A 13,472-nucleotide genomic window follows, 5' to 3' on the forward strand; every position below is an offset into this window, starting at 1 on the left:
CAAAGTCCAACCATTAATTAGGCAATAGGGAACTAAGTGACCAATCACCGATTACTTTTACATTCATTCATAATTTTTACTACGTACTATAGTAAACAAACGGCCTTGAGTTGCCAGCTGTCTCCAGCAGTGTTCGAATAATCTTGAACGAGACTGTACATTACAATCAGACCAGTGACGCTGACGGACGATGGCTCGCTGTTAATAACCCAATTAATATTTTGGTGATAATAGACATAATCTGTTATTATGAAGCCCTTCCAAATAAATCTTTGTATGTAAACATATAATTAGAAAAAATAAATGCAAATATTTACTTACTTCTGACCTCTTAAAAAAGTGCATTGCCGTCTCAACATTGTCAATACAACTTGAATAATATATATGTTATATTGTATATTGCAAAATATGTCACAGTCATTCTCCAGTATAGTGAAACATTTTACTCTTGTGGGTTATACAATAATTGTAATTGTTTTTGAGCAAAATAAACTCTGGATTACCTTTTATATTATATTCACTAATTGGAAAAAATTATATGATACGTTAAGTAATTTATGCCAATAGAACTCCCTCACCACCTTTAATTTGTTTACATTTGAGGCAAATATGGATTCTTCTGGTTAAAGGAGAGAAGGAGGGGGGGGGGGAGTCAAGGGAGGAAGAATGGATGGGTGTAGGGAGGTAGGATGGGGGGAGAGATTTAGTGGTGGAGGGGAGCATCATCACCCATGGACAGTTGTCTAGGCAAATTAAGCGATATTATTCAATAATAAATATAGAAAATATTAATATTCATTGTTTAATAAATATTGTTGGTTTGTCAGCGCTTCCTATCCATCTCCTTGGTGGGCGGAAAGAACGCCATCAATGTGTAAAACTTATCAAAGATTATATTGCTGGTTGTAGCCGCCAGAGGTCTCCAAGCCTGTCGGCGAACATCATTCGTTTACTGCGCCTTGACTCATAGTAAATCTTGTATCTAACCGGTGGCTATTCAGTTGCTATTCGGAGATAGGAGTTACCGAAGAGTTAAATGTGCAAAGGAAAATGATGACACTACATAATTACTCCTGGAGGTGACGTTACAACGTTATGTTACATCATCGTAAAAATGAAAACGCCCACTCCACGTAAATCTACGTCATGATGAACCTCACTGAATGTTGTTTATTTGACTCCACACCCGGTCGTCTCAACTATGTGTCAAAAGATGTACTGTATACTCATAGCCTTACAGGAAACAATAAGAAAATTAACGATTTACCCACCAAGTAGAAACAATCTAACTACACCGTCATCTTACACCCAGCTGCTGACACACACCCTTACCCACATGACCTTCACATCCTTTGCAGCTGCGTGCAGGAGACTTACGTTTCTATTATAGTATATCCCGCCTTCCGCATTCTCCACCTCTCCCTCTCCACCTCTCTAGCCTCCGGTGCTGGTGTGTGGGTATATATATAACTAGTCCCAAAGAAACCACAAACATCCTCATCTGATTCTCGTACCGACAACATGAAGCTCGTGAGTACTGGTCAGAAACATATATATTTTTTAAATGTCGCTGTTGGATTATTGTTTAGTGTACAGCTGATTGCGTGTTCATAATTTTACGTTTATTAGAGACTGTTGTTTGCGTTTGGTTGTAAACAAACGCCAGCTTACCTTTCATTGTTTAAATGACAGTTGTGATGGCTGATGGATCAGTCAAATTTATAACCAATATATTTCCTCCTGCCTCCGAAGTCCCTGCTATTATTAGACCAATCCTTTGTCTGTATTTTGGGGTATTTTGTAAGTGTTCTGTTATAATAGGTCAACGTTTAGTTATATTGCTCCAAGAAGAAGGTTAAGGAATGTTGATTATAATGTGCTTATAAAATGTTAAAGATTTCACTCAACAAATACTGACATTCTTCTCCGCTCATTTATGTCATTGTTTAATTTTAAGATTCTGTAGAAAGAAAAATTTGGACAATAAAAGAAAATGAAAACAGAGACAAGACAAACTAATGATAACTCTCAGGTAAGGTTTATGACTCAACACGTTGTCTTCCCTGAGGGACCAGGTACTCCTCGCCTGCCTGGTCGCCGTAACCGCCGCCGCCCCCCATCCTGACCGGGACGCCCAGACCGTGGTAGACGAGCGCCAGGATGATGGAGATGGAAATTTCTACTACCGGTTCAAAACCAGCGACAGCATCACGGAGGAGAGGCAGGGCACCCCTGGGGTAGAGGGCCAGAGCAACATGCAGGGATCCTACTCGTAAGTAAACCTTGTTGAGCCTTCCTCTGTGAGTTACTTGATTTATGAAAGATGTTTATAAGAAGTCTTGTAAGTAAAAAAAAATCAGATAGGATTTGGTCATCTATGCGTAAGTGCAATATTTTATTTATCTCCTCTCAGCTTCACTCACCCTGACGGCACCGTCTCTGTGGTCAACTTCATCGCCGACGAGAACGGCTACCGTGTTGTTGACTCCCCAAGACCTCCTGTTCTGCCCCCAAGACCTCTTGTTGAGCCCACAATAACTCCTCCGCCCCCCAAACCAATTACTATTACCCAGGCCGCATTTGCCCCTGCACGCCCTATTCCCTTTGATTAACATGAAAATAATGACCTCCTCCCGAACCTTTCATTGCTGCCTTGCCTAATACTTCTCTCACTGATTGTCACTCATCTTTTGTTGAGGATTTTACCTGTCTCATGAACACTGGCATAAGCTCTGAGAAATTTAGTATTTTATAGTTGTGTTTTAGTATGATTATCCTCTGCGGCAATGTTCTCATCTAAAATATCTTTAAGAAGTTTATGTTCACCGAAGTAGTAAAATGGTTGAACATCTAAGAAAAGACTTCTTAAAGTTCTAGAGCACTTTTGTAGAAAAGTTGACACACTACGTAACCCCCTAGTTTGAGTGTGCTGAATCCAGATTTGGTGTCTGTCGTATCGCCAGACCGGTCTTAACCTTTAAATTCGCGGAAAACAACATGGCCGCCGCGATCACCACTGCGGTATAAGATTTACTATATCTTGGCCTGTAGAGTAGCTAGAACAATACGTTTGGTGTCGTTTTCTATGTTTTGGGGGTAAAGGAGTTCATATTTAGCATTGTAAACACTGATGGATGTATTTTTTAGCAGGTTATTATTTGATATTTTTTTCAGAAAACTGAGTAACTGAAGTACGACAGCTTTATGCATTTGAGGCCAAGTTCCCACTATTTATGAGATATAATCATACACACTATGCACGTTGGGAATTGATGTATGTGAACTGGATGCACCAACTTCCAGCAGAGGTGCAACATGAATTTCAGGAAGAGAATTTTGTAGTGAAGGGGTCAAATCGTAAGTTTAACCATGTTGACCCAGACCATAACCAGGGATGGCTCAATGCCACTGGAAGAAGGAAGGTGGCATAATTGGCAAAACCAACACTTCTACTGTTTTGTATAGATCACACATGTCACAAGAAACAAAAATTGTGTACAATCTAGACACAGAACCTGAAGATACGCCTCAGCACAATGAAACCTTGAGTTCTAGACGGAAACATGACAACCAAATTGAAGACAGATAGATGACTACTATGATGTCACTGAAATTATTTTCTGATGAAGGGGTACCATTCTTGCACAATATTGTGACAAAAGACATGGCCACACAGGAAATTGGAGAGAGTCTGTTACATGTTAGAGAGAAAGGACAGAAGCAACTCAACACATTTGTGAAGAACAAAATTAAAAAAAAAATTAACAAAAGGTAAATTTTCGAAAGCCCTGCAGAGAAACAAAGGGAACAAGGTCTGATTAGCTAATAGCTCACCAATCTGGTTAAACAATAAACTTAAATGAAATCCTTTGCCACGAGCCTCTACCGGTCCAAGTAGCACTGGCAGAAATGAATTGAGGTCTACGGACAGGGTCCAAATGCGTTTTCTACCAGGTTCTAACAGCAGAAGTACAGTGTCCGACAAAATTGAGTAAAGGGGAGGGTGGTGATGATGCAGCCCTCATCGTTGATGGCCAGGCAATGGTGATTACTATTGGAAAACCAAAGGAAGTAGCAACATTTGGAGACTTTGGAGACTCCTTCAGCCGCATAAACATTGTATTGCTGGGTATTATGAAGTATCACTAAAGTCATCAACAAGAAATAGGCGTACCAAAGGAGCCAGACCTATTAGAAGAGTAATTGAGAATGGTGATGTATTCATCTGCCTTCACGCTGGAGTAAACGATGGTCGTAATGCACCAACGCTGATCATATCTGGGGGCAGCAGTTGGCATATGGTGGCAAAATAAGCGTAGCGAAATTAATTAAGGAATGAAACCCAACCTTGGGTGAAGGAAAACTCAGAGCAAGACTACCTTAAATGTCTGCCACGCAAACAGTAGAAGTATAAAAATAAGACGGAAGAATTCAGAGTTTGGGATTACCTTAGACATGCGTGAGTTACCTTTTGAATATTAAATTAGAGGATATACTGAATATTACTTCACACCATTAGGCAGATCAGGAGGGGAGGCGGGGTAGTAGATTATGTCACGGAAAATTTGAGTGTGGCATCAAAAGGAAATTACAAACAATTTGAATTCCCCAAAAGTTGGGAAAGAACTAACCAATGATAGAGAAAAATCATTCATCGGAGTAATATATTTATGCCTTCTTATCTTGATCGGCTTGAAGGTCCACTTATTTGGGAATGAAATATTTAGGGTATCCAGTTATTTCAAAGCCTGTATAGTAGGAGACTAACTTTAGTAAAGAAATTAGACTAACTTTAAGGGGAATTCAGAAAAGGAGGAATTCACTGAAACAGTTCAAGACTGTTTCTTCAGTCAACACAAAGCTGAACCAGCGAAGTAGCTAACATCGATCACAAGTTTGTTTAGGTTTTCCAGTATTTTTGTTTTAGTCTTCGTCTGATTAAATAATTCGTCTTAATTTTGTGTTGTCAGCAAATTTACTTATCTTGCTGCCAACGCCTATACCAATGTCGTATACAACAGATAGTAAGGGTTCGCGTACTGACCCTTGGGTACTCCACTAGTGACGTTACCCCAATCGGATTTACTGAAATAAATGCTGACTCTATGTTTCATGTCCACTAACCTTGCTATAATCCAGTTCAGAATTTTCCTTCCAATAACATGAGTCTTTCGAGGGGGATCTTGTCGAGGGATTTGCTAAGGGCGAGGTAAACCAGATCATAGTGTCGTGGTGACTGTGTGGTGACGTGTGTCGTAGTGACTGTGTGGTGATGTGTGTCGTAGTGACTGTGTGGTGATGTATGTTGTAGAGGCTGTGTGGTGATGTGTGTTGTAGAGGCTGTGTGGTGATGTGTGTTGTACAGGCTGTTTGGTGATGTGTGTTGTAGAGGCTGTGTGGTGATGTGTGTTGTACAGGCTGTTTGGTGATGTGTGTTGTAGAGGCTGTGTGGTGATGTGTGTTGTAGAGGCTGTGTGGTGATGTGTGTTGTATGTGTGTTGCTGTGTGGTGATGTGTGTTGTACAGGCTGTTTGGTGATGTGTGTTGTAGAGGCTGTGTGGTGATGTGTGTTGTACAGGCTGTTTGGTGATGTGTGTTGTAGAGGCTGTGTGGTGATGTGTGTTGTAGAGGCTGTGTGGTGATGTGTGTTGTAGAGGCTGTGTGGTGTGTGTGTTGTAGGCTGTTGTGCTGTGTGGTGTGTGTAGAGGTGTTTGGTGATGTGTGTTGTAGGGCTGTGTGGTGATGTGTGTGTAGAGGCTGTGTGGTGATGTGTGTTGTTGTGGGGATGCTGTGTGGTGATGTGTGTTGTGTCTGTGTGGTGGTGTGTGTTGTGGGGCTGTGTGGTGATGTGTGTTGTAGGGGGCTGTGTGGTGATGTGTGCTGTGTGGTGATGTGTGTGTTGTAGAGGCTGTGTGGTGATGTGTGTTGTTGAGGCTGTGTGGTGATGTGTGTTGTACAGGCTGTTTGGTGATGTGTGTTGTAGGCTGTGTGGTGATGTGTGTTGTAGAGGCTGTGTGGTGATGTGTGTTGTACAGGCTGTTTGGTGATGTGCTGTGTGGTGATGTGTGTTGTAGAGGCTGTGTGGTGTGTGTGAGGCTGTGTGGTGATGTGTGTATGACTGTCAGTTGGTCTCTGTATGTAGCAATGCCGTCTCTATGTATTGGACGTAAATAAAGACTTAAACACTATAAAAAAAAAAAAAAAAAAAAAATATATATATATATATATATATATATATATATATATATATATATATATATATATATATATATATATATATATATATATATATATATATATATATATATATATATATATATAATTTGTAATAAGTGAAGCAGTTACAGGGAACGTTAAAAAAATGTATGATTTACCCACAAATTAAAAACACGTTGCATCAACTATTTAATTTCCCAGTTATCTTACTCCTGTAACCTTCACAAATTAACTGTTCAATACATAAGAGTTATATTACTATTTTTATCCCGCCTCCAGCTTTCTCCACCTCTTCTTTATCTGCACCTCTTTGGCCTTCGGGGCTGGTGTGTGGGTATACATACAGTATATATATACCAGAGAGAACCACAAACATCCTCAGCTGATCCTCGTACCGACAACATGAGGCTCGTGAGTGATGGCCAGAAACATTTTAAATTATCAAAATATCGTTGTTTACTGTTCATTATTTATTAGTATTAGAGACTGTTGTTTGCGTTTGGTTGTAAACAAACGCCAGCTTACCTTTCATTGTTTAAATGACAGTTGTGATGGCTGATGGATCAGTCAAATTTATAACCAATATATTTCCTCCTGCCTCCGAAGTCCCTGCTATTATTAGACCAATCCTTTGTCTGTATTTTTGGGGTATTTTGTAAGTGTTCTGTTATAATAGGTCAACGTTTAGTTATATTGCTCCAAGAAGAAGGTTAAGGAATGTTGATTATAATGTGCTTATAAAATGTTAAAGATTTCACTCAACAAATACTGACATTCTTCTCCGCTCATTTATGTCATTGTTTAATATTAAGATTCTATAGAAAGAAAAATTTTGACATAAAAAAAAACAAAAAAAAAACAAATCAAACTAATGATAACTCTCAGGTAAGGTTTATGACTCAACATGTTGTCTTCCCTGAGGGACCAGGTACTCCTCGCCTGCCTGGTCGCCGTGACCGCCGCCGCACCCCATCCTGACCGGGACGCCCAGACCGTGGTAGACGAGCGCCAGGATGATGGAGATGGAAATTTCTACTACCGGTTCAAAACCAGCAATAGCATCACGGAGGAGAGGCAGGGCACCCCTGGGGTAGAGGGCCAGAGCAACATGCAGGGATCCTACTCGTAAGTAAACCTTGTTGAGCCTTCCTCTGTGAGTTACTTGATTCATGAAAGATGTTTATTAGAAGTCTTTTAATATATAGCTGTAAATATTATCTTTGCGTCCATTCAGCTTCACTCATCCTGACGGCACCGTCACTGTGGTCAACTTCATCGCCGACGAGAACGGCTACCGTGTTGTTGACTCCCCAAGACCTCCTGTTCTGCCCCCAAGACCTCCTGTTCTGCCCCCAAGACCTCCTGTTCTGCCCTTAAAACCTGCTGCTGTGGATGTCTCATTCCAACGTGCCGGCCCTATCCCGTTCAAATAACATCAAGACGAAGACCTGGTCCTGAGCCATCATCCGTTGTCGTCCTGCCTGTTATAGTTGTGTTCTATTATAATTATCCTGTGCGGTAATTTTTTTTCCATATACAAAACCCCCAAAATGTCGATTATTATGTTAAGTAGAAAAGAAGATTTAGCAAACACAATGAAGTGACGTGTAGAACGATGTTAAAATATAGGAAGATTAACTTAATATATGGTGTGTGGGTGTCTGTACGTATGTGCTCGAATGTGTGTGTAGGTGTATAGAAATAGTAATACTGACAGTGATGTGTGTCGTAGATCCTGTGTGGTGATGTGTGTTGTGAAGGCCGTGTGGTGATGTGTGTTGTGAAGGCCGTGTGGTGATGTGTGTTGTGAAGGCCGTGTGGTGATGTGTGTTGTGAAGGCCGTGTGGTGATGTGTGTTGTAGATCCTGTGTGGTGATGTGTGTTGTGAAGACCGTGTAGTGATGTGTGTTGTGAAGGCGTGTGGTGATGTGTGTTGTAGATCCTGTGTGGTGATGTGTGTTGTAGAGGCTGTGTGAGCGTGTGTGTTTGTTGTGAAGACCGTGTGGTGTGTGTTGTAGAGGCTGGCAGCGGTGATGTGTGTTGTGAAGGCTGTGTGTGTGTGTGTTGTGGGGCTGTGTGTGGTGATCAATGTGTTGTAGGCTGTGGTGACCGCTTGTGTTGTGGGCTGTGTGGGTGATGTGTGTGTTGTGAGGCTGTGGTGTGATGTGTGTTTCTGTGGGCTGTGTGGTGATGTGTGTTGTGGTGGCTGTGTGGTGATGTACCTGCAGATCCTGTGTGGTGATGTGTGTTGTGGGGCTTCCAGCCATGGTGTGTTGTGGGCTGTGTGGTGTGTGTGTTGTGTGATGTGTGTAGGGGCTGTGTGCATTTAGTGTGTGTTTGTAGAGGCTGTGTGGTGATGTGTGTTGCCAGGCTGTGTGGTGTGTGTGGGCTGTGTGTGTGTGTAGGGGCTGTGTGGGGCCAGTGTGTGTTTGCTGTGTGGTGGTGATGTGTATTGACAGCCAGTGTGTCTGGATCTGTGGTGTGTGTTGTGGGCTGATGACAGTGTGTTGGGTCTGTGGTGTGTGGGGGCTGTGTGTGGGGTGTGTGTGTTGTGGGATGTATGTTGCCAAGGCTGTGTGGTGACCTTGTGTTGTGGAGGCTGTGCAGGGGATGTGTGTTGTATGGAGGCTGTGTGGCCAGGTGATGTGTGTTGCCAGACCGTGTGATGTGTGTTATGGGCTGTCCGTGGTGTGTGTTGTAGAGCCTGTGTGGTGATGTGTGTGTTGTGGAGGCTGTGCAGGGATGTGTGTTGTGGGGCTGTGTGGTGATGTGTGTTGTGGGGCTGTGTGGTGATGTGTGTGTTGGAGGCTGTGCGGGGATGTGTGTTGTAGAGGCTGTGTGGTGATGTGTGTTGTGAAGGCTGTGTGATGATGTGTGTTCTGGAGACTGTGTGGTGATGTGTGTTGTAGAGACTGTGCGGGGATGTGTGTCGTGGAGGCTGTGCGGGGATGTGTGTCGTGGTGGCCGTGTGGTGATGTGTGTTGTGGAGGCTGTGTGGTGATGTGTGTCGTGGTGACTGTGCCGGGATGTGTGTCGTGGAGGCTGTGCGGGGATGTGTGTTGTAGAGGCTGTGTGGTGATGTGTGTTGTGGAGACTGTGCGGGGATGTGTGTCGTGGAGGATGTGCGGGGATGTGTGGTGGCTTGTTACCTCTACGACTACTTTTTTTTTAAGGCCTCCATCCTCCCCCAATAGCCATACCTTCGCCACCATTTTATTACCTTAATATTAAATATCCTAATACACAAGTAGATATCCTAGCTGTGTTGAGTTAGTTGAGCAGCAGATCTATGCAGCATTCAGTGACTGTTGCCTCATAGTCGATATCTGCAGCTGTTGTCGGCTTTGGGGCCGATGCTCTCGTTCCCCAGATGCAGAGCAAAGCCGACAGAAGAAGAGAGAAGGACAGTCGACATCTCATCCAGGCTGCAACATAACTTCTGGGCTGCTGCTTCTGTTAGGATATCACCTCCGCGAGTCTGGCGTAGAAGCATCATGCACTTGGTCCCATCCCACCAGAGATTGTGAACACTAGAGGAGTGAAGCTGCCTTGATCAACGTTCTGAATTCTCTCCTCGTACGCCCTTATCTTGTCGTTCTCGTTCCTCCTGTGTGCAGCATCGAGAGCTAAGTTACGGTGACATGCGGCCATGGGATCAAAAATCCTGATGTCGAAGAAAGCTCGCTGTCCCCGCCTCCAGAATCCTCGAGCACTGACGTCAACACAGGCTTCGTTGGATGTGTTTGAAGTCCTATGGTGAAAAATCTCACCGTCCAATGGAAGGAGGGTCGGTTCTACCCTGACATCACGGTAGATTTCCTTCAACATATTTGTGTGAGATCCCTTACTTCGTCATGCCGCATGCATATGAAGCCCCCTTTCTTGCACACTGAAGGTTACTAGTGTGCCCTGAAGAATGCAGTGATGGCTAGGGAAACACTGAGTAACACTGAGTTCGTTTATTGTGGATGAGAGAAATACAAGTGGTGACGCTGTGTGCCATGCACAGCTCACGCAGTCAGACTGAGGCGCCTTGCCATATGGCAGCCTCGGGGCAATGTTGCCACATAACACGTGCAGTGTTGCCACGTGATAATATATATAAATGCTACTTGGCACAGTAGCTTATGTACAGGGTTGCTACTCGGCACAGTAGCTTATATACATAACCTACACACACCATGGCGTGATCAACGTCATAGGAAGAGCCACACACGCATTGGGAGAGCAAACCTTCTACTGCCCTACCGTTCCTTAGAGCATTGGCATCTGTAAATTTTTTTTAATTGGGACTGAAACCATTTGCCCTTATCGGTAACGTAGTTAACCTGTTCGAGGTGCCCACCTCCTGCGCTATAGCTACTTTTTTTTTCAAATTCTCTGGTACTTGCAGCAACAGTTACTGCAACTTATCACTTTGGCCTCTAGCCGCCATTTTATTACCTTAAAATTAAATATCCTAATACAAAAGTAGTTACCCTAGTTGTGTTGAGTTAGTTGAGCCGCAGATCTTTGCGGCATTCAGTGACTGTTGCCTCACAGTCAATATCTGCAACTTTTTTTTTCTTAATTGGCCTCCAGCTTCCCCCAATAGCAAATCCTATTACTACTACTACCACTGCTACTAATACTACTCTAATACTACTACTACTACTATACAAATATAATAACAAGTAAGTATAATCACAGATAAAAGTAAGAAATAGATTAAAAAAAAAATCCTTTACTCCATTGTTGTCTGAACGTTATGACGTCCATATCAAATTGAACACCGTCATGACACTTAGTTTATTCTACGAGTTATTCTTTAACTTTAGTTTCTGTTTACCTCTATTGGATAATTTAATATATAATCAATAGCTTAAGGACATTTGCTCTGACCCCATATATGATTGAAAAATAGTGATAGTCTTTACGTTATAATACCTAACTAAACCCTAACCTAAACCTAACATACGAATCCTCTCTCAATAATCGTCAACCTACAAAGTACCGTTCGGCCAACTTGGAGGTCTGCCAATGTGAGCTCAAGTAATAAAACACAACTCGTCTCTTTTATTCTTTTTTTCCTCACTCTCTCTCTTTTAATATTCATGCATCCTCGGGTAAACAAGATCCCTCAAGGACTTATCCTAATAGAGACAGCAATCGGTGTTACTGTGTGTGTGTGTGTGTGTGTGTGTGTGTGTGTGTGTGTGTAATAATAAAATAATAATAATAATAATAATAATAATAATAATCGGTTTTTTGAAAAAGTTTGCAACCCGAAGGCTGAAAATATACATTGGACATAAATGACTTATTACATACATTGGTGGTTTAACAAAAGCCTTCATTAGAGAAAGGTAAAGGAACATACAGTGAACATACAGATTAATGTTTACACACGTAGATCATGTGAGTGTGTGTGTGTGTGTGTGTGTGTGTGTGTGTGTGTGTGTGTGGACATGAAGACCTTGAACCTTGTTAGTGCCAGTTTGAGCCATTGAAGTTGTTTGTCTTTTTCTTATTTTTTTTCCGTTTGTCTCTCTGTCTCTCATTCTCTTTAATTCGTGTATCAATGTTTTGTTTTTTTGTTTCTCTAAATATTGTTTTATTATCTTCTCTGTCTGTTTTTCTATCTGTCTGTCTGTCTTTTAAATCAACCAAATGACTCGATTAATGAATAAGTCTCCTGTTTCCTTCCCTGTCTTCTCTCTCTTTATCTTGCCTTTCTCCTGTTTCCTTCCCTGTCTTCTCTCTCTTTATCTTCCCTTTCTCCTGTTTCCTTCCCTGTCTTCTTTCTCCCTGTCTCTCTCTCTCTCTCTCCTTCCCCTCTCTTTCTCTCTATCGCTGCCAAGGTTTCTTTTATCAGATATCATTCTAAGATAGTAATCACTCTATTAAGAGATGAGAGGTAACTCATATTATCTGAGAGCTGTTGCCGGCGGAGAGAGAGAGAGAGAGAGAGAGAGAGAGAGAGAGAGAGAGAGAGAGAGAGAGAGAGAGAGAGAGAGAGAGAGAGTCCTAATTCTGTTATCGGTATATGATTCCTGACCTAAAATCAAGTCAACACATAGAACTGACCTTCTGTTTAAGTGAACCAGAGAAGCGAACAGTCTATTACAGTCTATTACGTCACCATTGGCCAGGTAGAGTCAGGTATCTTTTGTTTATTCAGATCAAAGGAAACATATTTCTTGAAGATTTAAAATGATAACTTTCCTCCTCTACTTCAACATAAGACATTAACTAAACCTCCATAAGAATAACCATGTACACGAGGCAGACAATTACATTAATAAAGTGTCAACCTTCATATTGTGCCTTAATAACCCCCTATGTCAACCTCTGCTCTTTAGGGGGAAAAAAGTAACTGGGAGTGTGAATTACAAGTTAGGATTATATACCTGATATGACTTAGTGAATAATAATAATAATAATAATAATAATAATAATAATAATAATAATAATAATAATAATAATAATAATAATAATAATAATAATAATAATAATAATAATAATAATAATAATAATAATAATAATAATAATAATAATAATAATAATAATAATAATAATAATAATAATAATAATAATAATAATAATAATAATAATAATAATAATAATAATAATAGGCGAATTAACTGATCCAGTAAAGACTGAAGATAAAAAAAATGGTTAACAAAATATACAAGAATGATAAAAGAGAAAACAAAGATAAATGAGATATAGAAATGGTAGAGAGAATAGGAGAAATATACAATAATTCTATATAAGGATAACGAAGAATACAATAGGCAGGAAGTGAAAATAAAAGAACGAACATCAAATAAAATCGAGTGGAAAAAAAGAAGAAGACACAATTAAGTAATTTTCTACTTAAAAACAACAACAATGACAATAACTCTACTTAGAATTAACTTAGAAACAAAAAGTAATCTTCTTCCTTGTCATCATCCTTGTTCTCGACTCGACCATTAACTTACAACACACGAGCGATGTTTACACCCTGTTAACTCCTCTTGGTCTATGTATCTTGAGGTAATATTATAATATATGCAGGTGTTGACGGTCCAGGCAGGTGTTGACGGTGCAGGCAGGTGTTAACGGTACAGGCTGGTGTTGACGGTCCAGGCAGGTGTTGACGGTCCAGGCAGGTGTTGATGGTCCAGGCAGGTGTTGATGGTCCAGGCAGGTGTTGATGGTCCAGGCAGGTGTTAACGGTACAGGCAGGTGTTAACGGTACAGGCTGGTGTTGACGGCCCAGGCAGGTGTTA

The 13,472-nt window shown here is 41.2% G+C and overlaps 2 protein-coding genes across 2 annotated transcripts; both read left to right on the top strand.

Moving 5' to 3' along the window:
- The first annotated feature begins 1,521 nt into the window (after nucleotides 1-1,521).
- LOC121879177 (cuticle protein AMP1A-like) lies at nucleotides 1,522-2,612 on the top strand. The gene is made up of 3 exons (XM_042385776.1): nucleotides 1,522-1,530; nucleotides 2,076-2,272; nucleotides 2,414-2,612. The coding sequence occupies exons 1-3, from the start codon at nucleotides 1,522-1,524 to the stop codon at nucleotides 2,610-2,612; spliced, it is 405 nt and encodes a 134-aa protein (XP_042241710.1).
- A 3,916-nt stretch (nucleotides 2,613-6,528) lies between these two features.
- On the top strand, nucleotides 6,529-7,738 carry LOC121879165 (cuticle protein AMP1A-like). The gene is made up of 3 exons (XM_042385763.1): nucleotides 6,529-6,627; nucleotides 7,145-7,341; nucleotides 7,451-7,738. Exons 1-3 carry the CDS (start codon nucleotides 6,619-6,621, stop codon nucleotides 7,647-7,649), a joined length of 405 nt encoding a protein of 134 aa, XP_042241697.1. The 5' UTR covers nucleotides 6,529-6,618; the 3' UTR covers nucleotides 7,650-7,738.
- The last annotated feature ends 5,734 nt before the right edge of the window (nucleotides 7,739-13,472 follow it).

Source organism: Homarus americanus, unplaced genomic scaffold, assembly GCF_018991925.1.
Source record: "Homarus americanus isolate GMGI-L3 unplaced genomic scaffold, GMGI_Hamer_2.0 scaffold18453, whole genome shotgun sequence".
NCBI classification, from domain to species: domain Eukaryota; kingdom Metazoa; phylum Arthropoda; class Malacostraca; order Decapoda; family Nephropidae; genus Homarus; species Homarus americanus.

Bases quoted from the DNA above. Each gene is read 5' to 3' on its own strand.
- LOC121879165 (XM_042385763.1), top strand. The intron at 7,342-7,450 runs GTAAGTAAACCT...GCGTCCATTCAG, and splicing joins AACATGCAGGGATCCTACTC to CTTCACTCATCCTGACGGCA.
- LOC121879177 (XM_042385776.1), top strand. The intron at 2,273-2,413 runs GTAAGTAAACCT...ATCTCCTCTCAG, and splicing joins AACATGCAGGGATCCTACTC to CTTCACTCACCCTGACGGCA.